Source organism: Centroberyx affinis, unplaced genomic scaffold, assembly GCF_046629955.1.
Source record: "Centroberyx affinis isolate AG114_WGS23_722 - 3 ecotype Tasmania unplaced genomic scaffold, CSIRO-AGI_Caff_v1 ptg005882l_1, whole genome shotgun sequence".
Lineage (NCBI taxonomy): Eukaryota > Metazoa > Chordata > Actinopteri > Beryciformes > Berycidae > Centroberyx > Centroberyx affinis.
The window spans coordinates 75,365-95,576 of NW_027282987.1; the positions used below are offsets into that span (position 1 = coordinate 75,365).

At 40.3% G+C, this 20,212-nt stretch overlaps 1 protein-coding gene across 2 annotated transcripts in view; it reads right to left on the reverse strand.

Annotated features, from left to right (window-relative positions):
• Positions 1 to 1,851: 1,851 nt before the first annotated feature.
• Positions 1,852 to 20,212, reverse strand: part of rnf24 (ring finger protein 24) — a 28,928-nt gene continuing 10,567 nt past the window's right edge. For both annotated transcript variants that reach the window (XM_071547396.1, XM_071547395.1), the window contains exons 3-6: positions 17,395 to 17,437; positions 15,958 to 15,999; positions 8,292 to 8,371; positions 1,852 to 6,350 (exon numbers count right to left, since the gene is read on the reverse strand). In XM_071547396.1, the coding sequence (XP_071403497.1) occupies positions 6,209 to 6,350; positions 8,292 to 8,371; positions 15,958 to 15,999; positions 17,395 to 17,437 (307 nt within the window). In that variant the 3' untranslated portion in view covers positions 1,852 to 6,208. The remainder of the gene's footprint in view (positions 6,351 to 8,291; positions 8,372 to 15,957; positions 16,000 to 17,394; positions 17,438 to 20,212) is intronic.

The window sequence follows — 20,212 nt, forward strand, 5'->3', positions numbered from 1 at the left end:
TCCATCCTCACCTCCTCCATCACCATCTGGTACGCTGCTGCCACTGCCAAGGACAGGGGCAGACTGCAGCGTATCATTCGCTCCGCTGAGAAGGTGATTGGCTGCAATCTACCTTCCCTCCAGGACCTGTACGCCTCCAGGACCCTGAGGCGAGCAGCAAAGATTGTGGAGGACCCCTCCCACCCTGGACACAAACTTTTTGAAACACTTCCCTCTGGCAGGAGGCTGCGGTCCATCAGGACCAAAACCTCACGCCACAAGAACAGTTTCTTCCCGTCTGCAGCTGGCCTCATCAACAAGCCCCGGGACCCCCATTGACACGAACCCTTATTCCCCCCCCTCTATACCCCATACTGTAACCTTTGCACATTCTCTGGACAATATTTTGCACATTCCTGTACAACTATACATCTTTTCCATTCACTTTAAAAAACAGATATATTGCACATATATATTTATATATTTTTTATTTCTTATTATATTTTTATTATATTTTTTATTATATTTTTATTTTTATTATTATTATTTGTATTCTTTTATTTTATAATTTTTCTCCATTTTTATGTTTATTGTATGCACCTTCATACCAAGGCAAATTCCTTGTACTGTGAAAACTTACTTGGCAATAAACCTGATTCTGATTCTGATTTTTTACCTCCTTTCATACCACTTTTCAACATGTTACACATGCATGATCTACCTCTCTCACCTCTACAGTCTCAACCACACATATTTTGAATACCTCAGTTACATATTTTGAATATGACTGTGAAATATGTCAGTATGGCATATTAGTGAATTCCCCACGAATACACAATATATATTTCTATTATTACTTCTTCACATTTTTGTAGCAGTTTCATCTTTATTATGCTGCTGACAATGGCCCACAGTTATGTACAGATATGTTCTTATCTTTTTTTAAAGTTGAGGTTGATATTTCAGGATCCTTGTCCAGAACCATCCCCTCACCTGGAATCCTTGTGTTAAATGATGTATGGGCTTCAGACTATGAGAACCACTTACTATAGCAGGTAAGCCATGACATGAATTACTTTATTGTTGACATTTGTCTAATTATTTCAGTCAGATCCACATGTGAAGTCCCTGGGGCTGACATGTTGTTGGGCCAAGCCATGGTTGATCGTTCGAGACTCCACTTTTCAACATTCAGGTGGCAAAACATCGCCACCAGATGTCTCTGTTGTGTTACAATTGTCTTTTTGTAGGTAATTCCCCTTCTAGTTAATGTGATCCAATTCAGGCATTTTCCTTTAAAACTATGACTCTCAGAGAACTATCACTGCCTCAAATTTCTTTTCAATTGGAATTCTATTCAGATTGTAATTTGACACATCTCTTGATTGAATATCAGAACTAGGAAAGCCTAGGGAAAATGTGTGGTCGACTATCAGAGAGACATGTTTGTGTAAACCGCTTGAATTTGTGTTTATCCACAGGAGAGGGATATATTACTATCTGGATGTCTCTTGTCATCTTGACCACATGCAAGTAGCACCTCATTTGCTACAGCTGCTACTTTTAAAACTCAGGTTAAAGATATTTATAACTGATCTTGGGAGTTTATTTGTGGCAAGTCCACATCTGAAAAACAAAATCAGGGATTATGTAACTAGTATGAGGTGGAAACGATATACCAAATGTTTTTATCAGTCGTTCCAACTTCAGTCACTTCAGCACATTGTAAGCATCATATATCATGGTTTCTGGATCATATCCAGGATAGTATTTCTTTATGAATAGAGAATACGTTATGTACGTAATATGTATGCAAGGCAAAATACTCGATTACTTCCAAAACTTGGAAATTTTATTTACAATTCAAGTCAGTCACATGCAACATTTTCTTAAAATGAATAAACATGAAATTAGCAAAAACAAGAAAAGAAAAAAATGCATCTTATTTTCTCCAAAATAGCAATTAAATATACAAAAATAGAGCTTACAAATACTGTACAGCAATTGTCTCCAAAAATATTCTGCTGCAGAATTCTTAGTTTTACAAACAATGTCTGTGAGAGTCCACAAACATAATCAGTGTTAACAAACAGGGTGTGGTACATGGGGTGGGAGTAGGGGGGCAGGTGGTGGATGGAGGACAGGGTACGCTGGTACAGGTAGGAAGGGTTTGTTTGGACATAGAGGGAGGAGTTAGTGGAGGGTTGGAAGGGCACTACTAGAGCTACAGAAGGAATAAATACACACCATACAACAAGAAGAAAGTTCAGTTCAGGGAGGCAGTGATAGAGATTAAAAAGCCCAAATAGTCTGGTCGCTAAAATCAACCCTGGAAATATCAGGGACAATGAAACCCCTCATCTATGAAGGTGTGTGTACCAATTTAGTGTTACTTTACATATAATAATTTGCTATATTCTGCCAAAACACTTCCATTTTAAAAGCTCTTTTAAATAACATTGTCTGGTGTAATATCTTGTGCTGTTGGGGGACAATCGCAAAAATGGGTTTCTGATGTCATCGGTCAGTCGCGTATCAGTAAGTAGTTATTACTGATGTGACGCAAGTACAATGTTTGTTTTCCTTAATGTGGTATTTCAGTCCGAATGTGCCTTGTCTATTTATAACTGAGTTCACTCAGAAGCAGTACTGACGTCAATGGTGATTACAATGGGGAGTAGCCATTTATTACTAAATTATTATTGACACAGTTTATATCATTTTTGCCACGTGTACGTGACTGTTCATTTTAACTGCTGTGTTGGCATTTTGTCTTAAGTGGGATTAGGACGGCACACAGGAAGAAACAGGGAATTCAGGTGAAAAGACTAAAACGGTCTACAATCAAACACAATGCGTAGATGGACAAAATGGCAGGAAGTGCTCAGCTGCCATTTCTTCTCTGTGAAGGAGCGATCTTCAGTGCACCTTCTGTTATGCATAAATACACTACTACGGTACTACCGATACTATTCTCTATGTACATTTAACAATGGTGATTTCAGTGGCAATTTGCTTATGCAAAATAGCATGCTTTCACATTACACCTTCTCTCATATTCTTTTCTTTCTCCCATGAACCATACATTCAAAGACAAGACCTTTAACAGAGGAACAAAGCTTTAAGACTTGTGTTATTATTAGCATTATGCTACAAAAATATGTTGTTTTTAGGGAGAGTGGCACAGCTACCAGCCAGTGTACACTCTGGCCAGGGGAGTGTGGGGGATAACGATAAATACAAGAATCAATGTTGGTTCTCAGATTGTTACATTTGTAGTGAGATACAAGGTCAATGAAACAGTCACAGCCTCTGTATAACCAAAGGTCAAGAAGCAAAAAGGTACCAAATACATCACACAACACACTTAAGAGGGCCCGCACATGTTTTCTTCTCTTGTTCAACATAAACCCACAATCTCCTCACCAACATTGACATGAACAAAGGCAACACGAAATAAAAATAACTTTCACCCCTTTTTGACTGCAAAATACACCATCACCTTGGAGTGAAACTGTTTGATATTGGCAATCAACACAAATCTGTGCCGTTTTTTGTAATTATGGCAGTCTGCCCATATAATTTTTTTGTTTTAAGTAAAGCTAATGTGGAAAATATCTTTGTGAGTTTCTTTAAAGTGTTACACTGCGCCCAGTAGTTTTCTGCATCATGGTAGCATACTACCATGCTGCATTAATGGAAGAGGGATGGGTCTCACTAAAGGCAAACCATCAGGTAAGATCCAACTGAACTGCTTGCAAGGCAATCTTCGATAGTGTTTGGCTTAAAACCTAATCAGGGATATAGTGTTGTTAAAGATAATGCATGATTGTCATTTGACAATACATATCATAGGTAATAAGACACGCTCTCTAACCTATATTCGGTCCATCACTCTGTGGCACACCTTTCCCCCTCCTTGCTAAACTCATCAGCACAGCACTTTTACCCAATGAAGCTAACAGGGGGATGAGGACAAAAAATATGCACAAAGGCATGGCTCAGAGGTCTGTGTAGTGCTGAACAAAAAACACTGTACTGTACAGAAAGAGGGAGAGAGGGGAAAGCACCAGAATACTGGGCCCAAAAAGCAGGACTACTATGTGTGTGTATGAATGAAAATGCTGCTTCACTCTAACCTGCTGACCACCGCCTGTCTGGCAGCCCTGCTAGGGATGGCTAGTATGTACTCGTGTCCCTCCCTGTATGTGTGTGTGTGTGTGTGTGTGTGTGTGTGTTGGGGGTACCAAGTAGTGTGTACTTTAACAAAAGGTATGCTGATGAAGTGTATTGATATGCTGAGTGCAGTAATTCTGTTGCATGTGTCAATCCACTAACTCACACTTTGTGCAGGTAGCTACAGCGATTACATGATGGAAAAAAAAAACCTATCAGGTTAATAGCAAAGGTAAAACAGATTTGTGTAATTGTGTATGCAGCACATTTTAAATATGAGTTGATAGCAAAGGAGGCAAAAGCCTGGTTCACTCTGGTCTCTCTCTAAATTGAATTACCAATCATTTTCTGCCAAGATATGTGATTCCACATAATTTAGAGTAAACAAACATAACAGTTACGTCTTTGTTGTTTTGCACAATGTCTCAATTTGAGAGAACAATTCAGCCTTAATCTGAAGTATGCCACTGTGACATTCACTACCATAGCGCAGCTTCACTAAAATAAAATTATAAAGCAACAAAATAAAAATGGAAAATTTTCTGGCATTTTCTAGCTTTTTGTTTAATGTCGCCTCATATTCAACAATGTTTGGTGTTTGTTCTGTGAAACTGTATTAAAGAGCTTCAAGACGATTTGGCAGATAAAGCACTATACCCACTAAAATTGTTTTACATAGATCATAAAGTAGTTGAATTAGTTACTTTTTAAGGTGATTCATGTTGGAGTCATTTTCAGTTGTAAAAAAAAAAAAAAAGACAAAACCACAAGGAAATCTCAATAGTGTTTTCACAATAAAAATTTGCCAATTTCATGAGTAATGCCTGGTGCATGTGGGGCCTTGACTTATGTAACACAAATCCTGATGTGTGATTGGCTGTGGCTCTGGGGGAATCATTGGTGTGAGGCGTCAGGTTTCTCTACTTCCTGGTCTCCGTAACACAGGAAGTATCCTGTCCCAGTCTGGGTGTGCTCGTCAAAACAACACATGTATACAGATGATTATACCCGGTAAATTCCTTTAGGCAAAATATAATTTGTTCGCTGTATCTCCTCCTCTGCATTCACAGTATTTTCTTGTTTGCACTAAACAACCTCAACACTGATGCACTATGCTAGGGCATCCACAACTTTACGCCACATGGTTGGTTCTTTTGGAAGGACAATGACAATGGTCACACTGCAACAAAGACAAACTGGTGATGAGAGAATAAACTGTATAGCCTTCATATAAGGGGTGTGTGTGTGTGTGTATAAAATTCTGGGTTACAACACATTCAAACCTTCAACCTTAATTCACATTTAGTTGGACATCGAGTCCCGAGGTTGCTTTGAGCTTGCTTTCTTGTGTGTGTGTACATGTGTGCAATCAGAACACAAAACACTGTCCACATTTCCTGACATACACTGACATAAGTAATGTCGTCCCTTTAAGATATATTTTGTCCTTTAAAAATCAAAGTTCACTCGATTAAAAATGAAAACCCACGTGGCTTTGTACATATAAAGAAATAATAGTTAATGATAATAAAATATAAAATATGACCTTGCTACTACGATCACAAGCAATTAAGGTTTGACTTATCGTAAAGTGCTTGTTAAAAAAAAAAAAAAAAAAAGCAACCACTTATATTTTAATGTTTTGTAGTTCTTGGCTTTTATGTTTTGTTTTTTCTCCTTGTCTTCCGCTGGTGTCCCCAGAAAAGTGCTTTGGTTGTGAAACAGTTATTGACCAAGGCTTGGCCGAGAGAAAAACTTGGAACTCTTCTTCATTGTCCATGAAAAGAACAAAATGAAATGAGAAATAACAGGAGATTATCAGCAAGAACTGATATCAGGGAATCCTTTTGTGAACCAAGGCAAAGATAAGAGAGGAAAGGAGAGCAGAAGATTCACATGTTGAGTCTCTGCATAGTAACTCCAGTTTCTCCTGTCTGTACTCAGACTCATATACAAGGGTACCTGTACAGGTGAGAGCATGTGTGTTGTGATGTGTATGTGTGTGTGTGTGTGTGTTTGTCTGTAGTGTACGGTAACAGAGGGTCTGTGTCTGTTACACCAGGTTCTCGACGCCAGGCAGAGGCTGCTGTATTGGCACAGGGGGGTCTGTGGTGCCGGCCTGCTGGGCGAGCTGCAAGACGGGCATGTTGCACAGCGGGCACACTTTCCTCACCTCCAACCACTTAATGAGGCACCTGAGAGGAGGAAAGAGCAGTAGGAGCAGGGTGAAAGAGAGGAACACACATGGAAGTGCGTGGAGCGGTATAGAAATGTAAACATGGTTAAGCTTGACTCTCAAAGCATGTTCAAAGTCACTGTTCTGACCTCTGTATGGCTCTAGATTACATTAAGTTTCGGTTCCTCCCTAACAGTATGATGAGGGGGAAATAATGGAAGGACCATTTCATGGAGCACCTCTCATACTTACTCTACTTCACACAGCAGCACTGACAGATGTTGTGACAGCCGAGCATGAGTCAATCACAGCTTTTATGGTGGTCAGTGGAATAGGCCACCATATGGGTGGCTCAGGGGCACTTCGGCAGCGCTGCCCCACCTCTCACTCTCTTTGCCCACAGCAGTACTCAATTGAGGGGTGAGGGAGGGGCGGCTGTACAGCTCAGGACTTACTGGCCATGTACACACTGCAGCTAAATATGATTGTCACTCCTCACTGGAGAGCTTAATCCTGTAAAGTCCACACACAGATCGCTTTTGAAAGCAAGTGACAGCTGCATTCTACAACCGCACCAGAAAGATTCAGGTCTTGACTCGCAAATTTGGCTGCAGATTCGGTTAGTTCCAGTAGTGTGTGCCAGAACTGCACTGGACAACTGGTTGTTGAGTTACGCAAGGCGCAAAACTCGTTACATTACGTAACCTAACTTTATAACTGCTCTAGGATGTGTCTCTCTCTTCTCCAGGTGTGGTGCTAATAAATCACTGAGACAAAGCTAAGTGTAGCAAGACATTCTCAAATTTTCCATCCAGTCTGTTTCCTCCCATAGCAGTTGCTCCCTTGGTCTGGATGCAGCCCAAAGGTTGCAGTCCACAGATAGCACATCGCTTAAAAGTACCTGTTTGTAAGAAGAGAGAAAACGACGCCACTGTCTGTGAGGTTTCTTAAAACTAGACGGATAAATCGACGCCTCCGGTTACTGAGCGATTTGAAAATACTGTCTAAACTGGCAATGGCAGGAGCCATACTGGGTTGAAGCATTAACATTACTATGGTTACAGACGTTATTTATGGCCATTGCGAGATCGGGGGATTGGAGTGACTCCCCCTGCCTGTATATGCACAGTGTAGTCTGTAGTGGCCACAGTGCAATATCATATATAACTCATGAATGTAATGTTTTTTTATCCACTTTGCCAATTCGTTGTTTTGTATATTTATGTGTGAGCGTGGGAGAGGGGCGAGCATGCCCTGCGCTACTGAATTATTTGCTGAGCTTGGAGGACTATTTTGGCGGTGGCGTGTGTGTGGTGTGTGTCGCCTCTGTAACAGCATGGCTACACACGCACACACATTAAAAAGGAGTGTGTATTCAGTGTATTCAGCGAGTGGCGTCCACTCTTGCTGTGACTAGTGGAACAAAACTAGGCCAAGGGAGGTGCCTTGCTGAGATAAACAGCTCAGTTGAAATGGTCAGGACTGGGGGTTGTGGGGGGGTAAAGTTGGCCCATCGCCACCAGGCTCCCACATGCAATCCATCATGCCCTGCAGCAGTTCCCTACTTCATACACACTTGGCTTCAGTCTTGTGTGGAATCGGGTTATGTTCAGTTTTTTTCCCCCCTTTGTTTCCAGGGACACCCTCTGTCACTTTACCTCACTTTTCAATTTTGTCTCTCACTTTTTCCCCTTTTTATATAATCTACTCTGTGTAGGTTACTGTGTCTAAGAGAGGCTATGGGTACTTGCAGGAATATTAGCTTCTGTTTTGTTTAGGAATACAGAATGTGCATCACTTTGCAAAGTCTCCACCAACAAACAGTTAATTATTAAAACGAATAGAATAACAACAAAACTATGAAGAAAGTGTGAATGAATTCTTTATGCCAAACCTGTTGTTCTATGTGTGTGTGTGTGTGTGTGCAGGCATGCCACAACAAAGCATGTTTTATACTTACTTCCTGTGAAAGGCATGTTTGCATGGGCAAATCCCAAGCTCATCTTTCTGTTTGAACTCCTCCAAGCACACTGCACATATCTGAGAGAGAGGGAGAGAGAGAGAGAGGGAGAGGGAGATAAAAAGAGATATACTTTCTGTAGAAGGTCATGTAACAACTTTGTCTCAAGAATTCATTGGTTGTTCTTTGACACTTTATATCCTAATTTGAAATGGTGTCAGCGGCTTAAATAATATGATTGGAGAACAGCTGTTCAAAAAGCAAAGATCAAGTACCCAAAGACAACCAACTGTTGAAAAAAACAACAAAATCCTAAACTAATGACCCATTAATTGAATTCAAGTGTGAAGCAAGAGAAGTGTGACACAAACACCAGAACATTAACCGACCTAAATACACTGACTTGGGGACTCGATCACTTGGTGGGCATAGGCTAACTTTTACTGGGAGTCATTTTTCTTTCAATACAAAACTGCCAGAAATCACTGTGGTGAGGATGAAGATGCAGCTCCCTATCCAGCTTTTGTTTCCAGGCCTGAGGAAGATATGCATGATGGCCAGGTGTTAAGGAGAGCCACCAGTATGCACTCTTACACTCTTTAGTGCACATCCAAGCTAAAGCAGTGACAGGGAGGATTGGTACCTCTTGAAACTCTTTTGAACAGTGTCAGTAATGGATCTGTTTTGTAAGACAGAGAGAAGGACAAGAGGCAGATGCATATAAAGACAGGCTTGTGTTTGCAAACACTGGTTGCTGAAGAACTACTTAGAAGCACTTTTATGTAACTAACGTGGGAGTGGAATTTTTTTCCATCATAGCCTGCTGACTAGCACATAAATTTCATCCCCACCTTGTCTGTCTGTCTGTGTCACTCACTCACTCACACACAAACACAAAAATCAACTCTGCCCACTCGATCAATGCCAACTGTGCCATAAGCCAGCTTCACTCTGCTATACCTGTGCCATGATCAGGGCCGTTCTGGCCAAAACCAGTTGAAACTAGATCCTGTGATTTGAAATGAAACTCTGAAATGCAACTTTTGTTCGCCACTGTAGGACTGCTCACCGCCAACACAACTATTCGCAGTCGGGTTTATTTACGTATTGAAGTCCTTGGCAAGTCCTACAGGAAGAATATTTGCATAGGACTTTGCAAAAGTGAAAAAATGCTGCTCGGCTACATTCCACCAGTGATGTACTCTAACGACTTGAAAGCATGTTTCCAAAGGGCCATAAATTATCTCTAACTGGTAAAACAATAGTTTTTGCTTAGACTGTGGGACAATCCTATCTACTGAAAAATGTCTTTTGAATAAAGACTTGCTTGTAATCAATAAGCATTAGCGTACTATGTGTACTATCCCAAAAAATACAGTCAATGAATAGTAGGATGCAGCTTGGATTCATTATCGTCCTGGAAGATGGGGGATGATGGTGGTTGGGATCCTGACAAAGACTGCCTCAGTCTTGAATTAGAGGAACTGACAGTGATGATAAAGCACAAAAAAACCCACTGTCACAACAGTAGTGTGTGGACTGGGAGATTGAGTGTCTGCTCTCCACATGCGTATTCGCAACAGTATGCCCTCTGACACAATGGAGAGCAAAATGACGGGGCAGTCAGTAGTGTCAGAGACATTAAGGATATGGGCAGACTGAATACAGCTCATTCACTGACCTGTTGGCAATGCTGTAGGAGTATTGTGCACGTTTCTGAAAGCCATTTAAAGCTTCTACATGTATAATATTTACCTCAAGAGATCATTCTCAAATTCATTTTGACAGCATAGTAAAATGGCTGTAGAAAAATGAGACCATTGCCGAGAAAATTGGTTTATTCTGTGTGTCCCTGGATACGATTTCCCACGAGTTGTGCAGGACTGACTTGCGGCACAAAGAAAGTGCCTCAACCAAACAAAAAGAGGACTGCCTCACTTTAAATGAACAGCATGAAGCTGGTCAAAATAGCAGATTGTGGAACCAGTGAAAAACACCACTCTCAACAGTCCCAATGGGCTTTCTCTCGCTGGAGAGAGACCAACATTGAGCTGACTGTGTTCCTACTGGACAAGTTAGTGATATAACAATAAGTGGATCAAAATCTGTTACCACAGCACACTTTCCGTAACATTGTGGCTCATCGCTGCATTTCTATAGTAGTTTGTACACAATAACACATATTTACTAACATTATAGTTACCTACCTATCTAACCTAGTGTAACTAATTACCTTCATTATTCGGCACATCACAGTCAGGGAAAGGGGCAGTTGCTATATTCTCACTTGCCTTGAACAATAGCAAGATAGCGTTAGCTCGCTTACTCCAAAATTAGCTAGTTAAGCCGAAACTATTTCAATAATTGAGTCAATAATTACCTAATACAAACATTTTACATGATACATTTCTTGATCAGTGTAACCAAACTAGCAAGCTGAATAGTCAGGCTTTTTTCATCATCAGCAGCAGCAGCAGCCGCCGCCGTGTGGCCATTCCCCTACTAGGTACCATTGACCATCAAGAGGAATATACCATCTAGTAAAACTTCTAGTGAACTTCCAATGTGTGGGCCGGGCACTAGGCGCCGTGTGGCCATTCCCCTATCAGGCACCATTGACCATCAAGGGGAATATACTATCTAGTGAACGCCAATATGTGTGCCACCTCTCTAACTCTAATGGCAGTTTCCAGTGGGATACAGTCTGCTTACCCAGTGATCCACCTACTATGCAGCAGCAGAGCAAAGGTAAGCTGCAAAAGACCAACAGCCCATCAGTCAGGACAACTCACATATATCATAATATTCCTCAATAGTTGGCAACAATAAGTTTGTCAGAATAGATCTGCTTAATAGCTTGTCGCTGCATTAGACTTAATCAGGGAGCACATAACCGCCCAAAGCAGCACACCTAAGCCACCAAAATGAATAAGCTGCAATTATGAGCCAATCCTCGGCACGTAAATAATGCACCTGTGGTCCATATGGAACAGTAGAACCACCTTGTTATGGGAGCCGGGGCCAGCTTGGCCTATGGCTTACCTACCTACCTACCTACCTCCCTCTCTATCTATCTATGAGAGAAAATGAACACTGCCTTCTCACTTGAGGCGTGTAAAATTAAGCAGCTGCAGAGCACCCTCTGATGACATATGGCAAGATACACGCTTGAATAAGGTAAATATATACGACACTTAATGAACCTAGCCCGAAGGCATGCTTTCAGTGAGGTGCAGCCGGCATGACCCCTAATGCATGACAGCATTTCATGCATATGCCAAAATACGCTCTCTACCCACTGAGCAGTAGATCAACATTGTAGTCATCAACATTGTCTATGCGTAGCTCTCATATAGTCTGGGATCCTGGCAATATGTACCCCAGTTTTTGACCATGCAGTACATAACATGAGCATAATAACAATGCATGAATGACTGTAATATTAAAACATGCACCTAGTCCATGTACAAGATTAAAAAAAAATAAAACAAAACTTTGCTTTAAACCTTATGTAGCTTCATTTTAGCCTGGACATCCAACCATTCAGACGTCTTACACAGCTAATCGACATAAAATCGCTCAGTGGGTGACACACAAATAACCTGGATGAAAACTGACCTCAGCCAACCACCCATTAATGAGTCACGTTAGTATGAATGCAATAATTGTAAATGGATAAGCTTGAAACATCATACGAGCCAATATCAAACGTTAAATACTCAGCGAAAGCAAAAGTGTGTTAGCAGGCGCAGGAAGCTTAAATAGACTGCCTTATTGAGAGGGGGGCGCTTGATAAGAGTATTATATGTATGAGTAGTGTGTTTATCACGTGACAGCAGCACGACTCGAGTTGTCTGCCTTTCGCAGTCTTCGCTTCATTATATGTTGTGAAATTACTGACTATGGATGACCAATTCCCAGTAATAGGCTGTAGTATCAAAACAGGACAAATCTACATTATTCACTAAATAGACTGAAAGCAACACTGTGGTGGGGGCAATGCCTTAGAAAAACAGCTCTGTTCTTCCATACAAGAGAGAAAACACACGTGAATGCGGACTTCCCATGACACAACTGCACCCAACCAGCAGGCATCACTTTCATGGCAGAGGTTTTGCAATTGGCTCTTTTTTTGGCTGTTGTCTAACATTGCAACTAGAACTCCTTTAGGGACAAAGGGCATACTTCTCTTTCTTTCTCTCTCCTCTCTTTTGTAATGGAGGTGGTTGGACGACTGAGGATGAAAAGGAGCAGTGCGAGGACTCTTAGGTTTCTCTCCTGGGGATTTTTTGGAAACAGAGAACAAGTCCCTCTATAGACACCTGCTTTGCTCTCTTTATTGCTGAATAGATCAATGCTTCTGTTCTTTTCAGTGCCTTGGCTATGGTCTCACACTCACAGCAGAAGCCTGGAAGCCTTAGCCAACTGTTTTACAGAAGTTTTTTCCCCAACAGTTGACTGAGCCATTTAAGTTTTAGAGGTTTGAAGCTATGGTTGTGAATACTGCTTAATATGAAATGTTGTTGGGAAACTTCTTCTTAGAACTGATTCTTAGAAACCATTTCCAATAATGCAAAAGGCGTTATTGGAAATGCTTCATTGCTAGTTCCAAACCCATTCACACTGCCTTTAGCAAGCCATCAATCTGCCAGTTTGTACCCTTTCACACACAATCACTACTGTCTTTGTTGCTAAGCAACGCAAGACACGCACAAGCATTTGTTTACACTGATCAGCTGTTAAAGATGGCCAACGACTTATAGAAGACATTTCATTTATATTTTTAATATAATTTTTATTGTTTGAAAATGTGCCAAGGCAGTCTTGTAAAAAACTTAACTGCAGCCAGGAAAAGATATCATGCAAAAATGGCAATGGTACCTACAGGCATTCTGATTGAGTCTCTGATTGGTTACTGGTTAAAACGTAACACACCATAATAACGTATACCACATAATGCGCAAGAAAGGCAGCTCTTTAAAGTAGGCAGCTTATTGGTGGTCAGAAAAATGATGGCCTGACCCTTTCACACACCAATAAGCTGGCTTGACAGTGTCAGATTACTTCTACTATGCCACTTCTTTTAGGTCATGCCATGATGTGAGTGAGAGAAAAAGCAAGAGAGTAAAAGAAAGGTAGTGACAGAGGAAGAGAGCAATCAAGAATCAGAATAATCCTCAGGAGCAATTTGGGGCCAGACTAGGCGCCAGTTAACCTTGATGGGCATGAACATAAGAAAAAACAAACAGGCCTTCTCTCTCTGTACACATTACATAGTTCACGTAAGGTTATTTCCCTCCTCTATCTTTCATTGTCTCTCTCTGTCTCTCTGTTTCTCAGAGTCAGTGGGCATAAGAGTCACTGAACAACTTTATATTCCTGAATGGAGACCAAGAGCACAAACCTAAACTAATTCTAGTGTGAGAATAATCACATGTAGATTACACACTTGTCATGTCTTTCCACTGACCCTATGCGGTCTGGTGTGCGAGGCATGCGTATTTCATCTCAAACAGTTAATATTTAAATTAAGTCAGTGCTCATGTCAATATTTACAGATGTGGGTCGCAGTCATTTCCTAACTACAGTATGACAAATATTAGCAGGTCTATTCTGCTTTCTAAAAACAATGTCAACATGGAACCAGTTAAATTGTCAAAGATAGCACCAGACTAATGCAGGGTTACTCTGAACCTTACAATGCCGATATGACTTACTCCAAGATAGAAGAATACAAAACAAAAATCGTGACCTCTAGCTGGAACAAAAAACCTGAAATACAGTCCTACAAGCGACCCTAGTGGAACCAAACACACAGGACAGGTATTAAATGTGTAATGTCTCCAGGTGTTAAATTAAGGGAAATGTGTGAAAATTTGACACATCTACTATAGATATTTAAGAAAATCCTGCAACGTGTTATAGGAAGACGATTTGAGGCTGCTCAAAGAATATATTGCACTAACTGCAGGGAACTCCACTCCCGCACACTGGCCTCCTTCACAACACAATTTAATGCCTCACAAACATCAAAGGACAAAATGAGATGTACTCTTTGTGAGCAGAGGCAGCTTAACACAGCACAAAATAGTGCTGTAGAGTAGACTAATACAGAACATCACACTCAGTCAGGTAGCCAGTCCTTTCTACAAGCCCTCGCTTATACTTGGTCATTAGAGAGCTGGAGGAAGGCATTGGAGCACAGGGGGAAAAACATAAGCTCCACGAGCTAGTGGTCCAGCTGTTGACACATACATTTTTTTGATTTTTTGTGTGATTGCAATATATAATATAAGAAGGTACCTTTGTCAGTGTTTCATGTTATTTTATTTATGTATGTATTTCATGCCACCATGTTGTATGGAATGAACTGGGCTATATAGATTCCCTACATATGATATATAGGAGTGTCAAATGGAGGTTGGGGTCATACTCATACTCGTCTAAGAATAAGAGTACTAAGCTAGGATAACTGGTCAGGTTACACAGTCATGTAAAATTAAGCATGACTTAAAAAGTGAATTGATACCAAACCGGCACGTCTACTCCTCAAGATTTAAAGCATGCAACCCAATCCATACTCATAATTCAAGGGTGTTCCTTTTGACTGGTTGCCTTCAGAACTGGGTCATTCCCCCATGCTGGTGTGTGTGTGAATGTTATTGTCTATAACTAAACAAAACAGCTTCGCTGCTCTGTCACACACTTCACTCACATGACACATTCTGAGCTACTCTCTCAGTTTCTAATAACAGAGAAAATAAAGGGCAATGGGTACGGACTGAAACCCAGCGGTGAACTGTGGGAAATTCCAGCTCTGATGACATGAAGTGTGTTGAGCATGGCGGCATGGCGCAGTAACCCTTAACATGTAGATGCTACTGGTAGCATTTCATTTGCACCAATGTGTTAAAGAGATAGTGGTCTTGGTTGGGGCCTACTATTTCTCCACTGCTACACAGACAGTGCTGCTGCTTTACATAATGACTACTGGTTGTAGTTTTGCAACTGTGCTGACATTTACCAATAATAACGGCAGGGAGGACACTTAACCACAAGATGCTACTTTTCACAGTACAGTGTGGCAACATGATAGATGTACTGAATATTAAATGGCACAAGGTAAATTACCAAACTAACACACACAGTCACACAGAGGTTTACAATGTAACTGTCCTGACATACTGTGGATACCCCAAACATCGCCAACTGCACTGGGATGTTAGGACATGGAGCATATGTTTGCTCCTGATGCATATTACATAACAGGAGTTTGTACCATTTGGAACAATTTATTGGCCACCTTGAAGCTGAGATGGTTTATAGTGATGGTGGCAGTATGAATTGCCCCTTCAGAATCACAGGGTTTAGCCTGTCATTTTAAATCAATAATTGAAGTTACAGTGCATCATGGGACTCCATTCAGTTGCACAACCAAGAGAATCAAAGCGGTACAAGAACATGACCTATCTATCTAAATGGCAGACACTGTGACTGTAGCAATATTTAATTATTCAGCACATGACAGTAACAGTACAGTGTGTGCTTGTCAGTCTATATTACAAAATGTTCCTGCCACTAGATAGGCCTTGATGTTGAAAAGAACAGTTTTTGGGATTACAGTGTCGACAAGAGAACAGAATAAGAAATGAGATTAAGCGCTTACCTCATGCAAATTTAGTTCTTTGACTTTTTCCTTCTGAATAACCTGACAGGGGGAAAGAGATAATAGATTAGAAGAGATATAAACTAATTCACAACTAAATCACAAATTGACACATTTCTTGTCACATTTTATTTTGAAACAGATTTCTGTGCAAATGCAATACAAAGACATGACAGCTAGTGAATGTGTTATGCACAATCTGGCATTTAGCCTGAATGAAGGACAAGAGAAGAGAAGTAACAGGTGATCTGATCTCTGGTCTCCTGTGTGTGTGTGTGTGTGTGTGTGTGTGTGTGTGTGTGTGTGTGTGTGTGTGTGGTCGTGGTCTTATATAACCCGCAGAGGAGCTAGCCAAGTTAACCTCACCACTTTTATAACTAGGGGCTGGGGAGACAGAAAGAGGAGAGTGTGAATGTGCCTTCGTGTCTGTATGCCAGCATGCATGTGTGTGTGTGTGTGTGTGTGTGTGTGTTTGTTTGCCTTTCACGTGTTTTGGCGGGGCGCGTAAATTGTTTCGCACACTGGCATTACATAAATAGTGGACACGAGGGTCATGTTGATGCCCTCCACCACTCCCCCTTGCTACCCTTAAGGCCAGTGCTCTACTGACAAGGTCAGCTCCAACTAGCCGTGAACCTGATTTTTCCGCCTCAGTCACTTGCTCCACCCCTGTGAGTCTTTGGGCCTACTGGTGCACTCAACAACTGGTTGTATACAGTCTGATATTGACCGGATCTATTGACCTTTGAAAAATATATTTAGCTGCTTGTCATATTCTTAAGTGTTCATGTTAGTCTGACTGCTAAAATATGTATGATAAAACAGAGTCTGTAGGCTACAATGAAGTTCAGCAGAAAGAGGCAGGCATGCTGACTGGTCTTTGGGCCAAGGTGCACAACGCATGTGGAAATGCCCCAATGGAGTCACAGAATGCATTTGCATACCTGCTGAATTGACATTTAGGGATGAGAATAAGCAAGGGCTTCATGATTTTCTCTGCTCTCCATTCCCTTCATTTCAAGTTTGATATGTGGAACTTTCATGAACTGTTGATTTGTAAACTGCATTGACATTTTGGATCTGTCCCATAATCCAGTAACCACTTATCTGCATGCATCCCTTTATTGATCATCAATCATCAAGTCATATGACCTGAGGTCTATTTTTGAACTGCAGGCTTTTTTTATGAATTGAAAATGTTTTCTATCATGACTTCAGTGGAACTCAAGTTGGGGAAGGGAAAGCGATTGTGAACTATGACCTATCAATAACAACAGAAACAATAATGACTTGTTAGACAAAGATACAATAAAATTGAAATAAACACCAGTACTGCCTTAAACTATTCATATTCTGTGCTATGTGTGTGTGTGTGTGTGTGTGTGTGTGTGTGTGTGTGTGTGTGTGTGTGTGTGTGTGTCTCATTGGGCTGCTTACTTGTTTGTATGCATACAGCTCTTTGTGCGCCTGGTGCCGTAACCTGGGGAGATGTAAAGACAAAACATCTTTTTTGATTAGCAAGTGACCTGCCTCAACTAACTACATGACATACAGACAAACTGACATATGAAAACATCCTGGAAAAGGAGAGGAAAAATAGCAAACATAGATGACATTTTCTTACCATATACTACTCTCTTGATACCCGTTTCTATTGTAGTGTATTATTGTGATACAGGATAAATGACAGAATTCAAAAGCAATTCTAAATGTGTATATCATAACACTTGCCAAAGAGATTACATTTTACAAATAGAGCTATTATCTATACCCAAGTTTGTTCTCTCATATTGATTGAGCAGATTGCAGATGGTTGCAAAAATGGCATCATATTGGAAGCATGGCCAAATATAATTCAGGCCTTCAACATACTGTAAAATTATAGTTAATACAGGAAACCAATTGTCTTCAGGTGGCTCTAACTGTCGTGTTCAAATGGCTTTAACAGTTTTGGGTCTTGTCTATTTTATGGTGTGTGTGGGCCACCTGTTATTCCTCTGTATGAGTCAGTTTTACTGTGATTTTTTTGTGTCTTGGAGCTGTGACATTCCACCACATGGCTTTGGCTGCCTCTGTCCTTAAAGTATAACACCAGTGAATTTAATTTGTTTATTCCTATACAGTGCACCAGTCTGGCTTGTGAACATTTACTTGTCTGCCACACCCAGAAATAAGAATAAGAGTTTATTCTGCCTTTTAATTGATGATAATAAACCAATGTACAAATCCACAGAAAAATAATTGGAAACTAGAAAGGTGCATTTTATGGAGAAAATGTGTGTGATTGCTGAGAGTGCAAACTGTTGCTTTTGACAGCCCATAATAGTAAGTACAAAACTAAGAAAATATGTAGGAAGGCTTATGTGTAAAAGGTGGAAGGAGTATGAAAGGCATGAAGACTACGTAGGCTAACAAACTATAGGGGAGATAGTAGGAAGGATTATGTGAAAAGCTGGAAGGTACAAGAAGTAAGAATAGTATGAAGAATAGGTATATATTCAGTAGAAAAAACAGAAAGTAAGAAAGTGACAAGTATTAATGTTAGAAATGTACTAAAATATATTAATACTAAGAAGTAAAAAGGTATGAAAATATGTAAAAGACATGCTGAAATGGAGAAGAGTGAAATACACAAGAGCTGCATGTGTAAGAGAGCAGCAGTGCAGCAGAAACTTCTGTGAAGTGGAAATGTAATAAAATGTACTAAAATAAAACAATACTAAGAAGTAAAAAGGTATAAAAATATGCAATTGGTATGAAGACTACGAAGGCTAACAAACTATCTCGAAGGTACTAGTAGTATGAAGAGTGGGAAGGCAATGACAAGTTATAATGTTAGAAATGTACTAAAATGTAATAATACTAAGAAGTAAAAAGGTATGAAAATATGTAAAAGACATGTTTAAATGGAGAAGAGTGAAATAAGTAGAAGAGCTGCATGTGTAAGAGAGCAGCAGTGCAGCAGAAACTTCTGTGAAATAGAGTGGAACACTGGTGTCAAACAAACGTTAATATCTCAAAAACTATACATCACATTATATATGCTTATATATGCTTATGTACATTATATTATATACGCTTATATATTGACATCGTGAGTGAGAGCTTTCGTGATTGCTGAGTCAGCAATCACGAAATGGTGATGAGAAGAGAAGGTAATACTTTAATCTAAAACTCACTGGCATGTTTGTTACAGTTCAAACAAATGTTATACGGATCAGCAAAGTCATTCTTTGATTCTCATCGATGGAGCAGCTCCAGGCTGTACATCAGTTTGGCATTAGAATATGAATAGGTTTCTATATTTGGTGATACTTTACTTGTTTACTTTTTCATGTTCATAATGATTGGTAAACTGATTGTAAAGTCCAAGGCCATAATAGAAACTTAGAAGCATTCTTAAATATTGTAGTATTCCTCTTTGGTAATGCCTTGTCTCTGTCTAAACTGCTAGCATTCACTTGCAGCGGTGCTGCGCTCACACTCAATCCTGTGCCCCACTCTCACTCAAATCAGTTTGGTCTGCATTTGCTTAACAAACCAATATGTTTGCATAGACATCAATGATTTCCTTTCTATGTGTTGGGTGTAATAAACCTTATATGGGCAGCGTAGCATGATAATGCATCCCCTTTAATCATCGAGGCTGTTATCCTCCCTTCACACGCATTTTGCTACATCATTTAAAAGCATCATGGGGTTTCTTCGGGTGTGGCAGACCATGGTTCCTCTAATATTCAGGCCTTCTATACTAACTTTAGCAGCCAGGGACTGATGCACTGCACCTTTTCTAAGTCTGTCTCAGTCATTCTTGTAAGCCTGTAGTTGCTTTTATCTGACAAAGAATAATGCTCAATGGATTCAGAGGGAAAGGAAAATAACTATGAATTCTACAATTGGACTCCCTAGTCCCCTGTAACCTCCTAGACTATAGATCAACGTGGAAGATAAAGGAGGGAGGACAGAAGTAGAAGTATTCTGGCACAACTCTTTTGATTTTAGGCTTTTAGATTAAATGTTTTACAAACCCTGATAAAGGCCATGCGCCAAAACATGTTGGTTTGACTACTAAATTGACTACTAAACTCTTTGTTTTCAGTACTGCAAGTGTTGCTGGAATTTCCTCTTTCCTAACGGAGGGAAAGCAGTCAGGCATACTAACCTATATACTGTATCTACTGGAACAATACTCAACCAGGAAGGCAACGTCAGAAAGAGGCAGCCAAGCAAAGTGAGGGCAGTCCACATTCCTGAG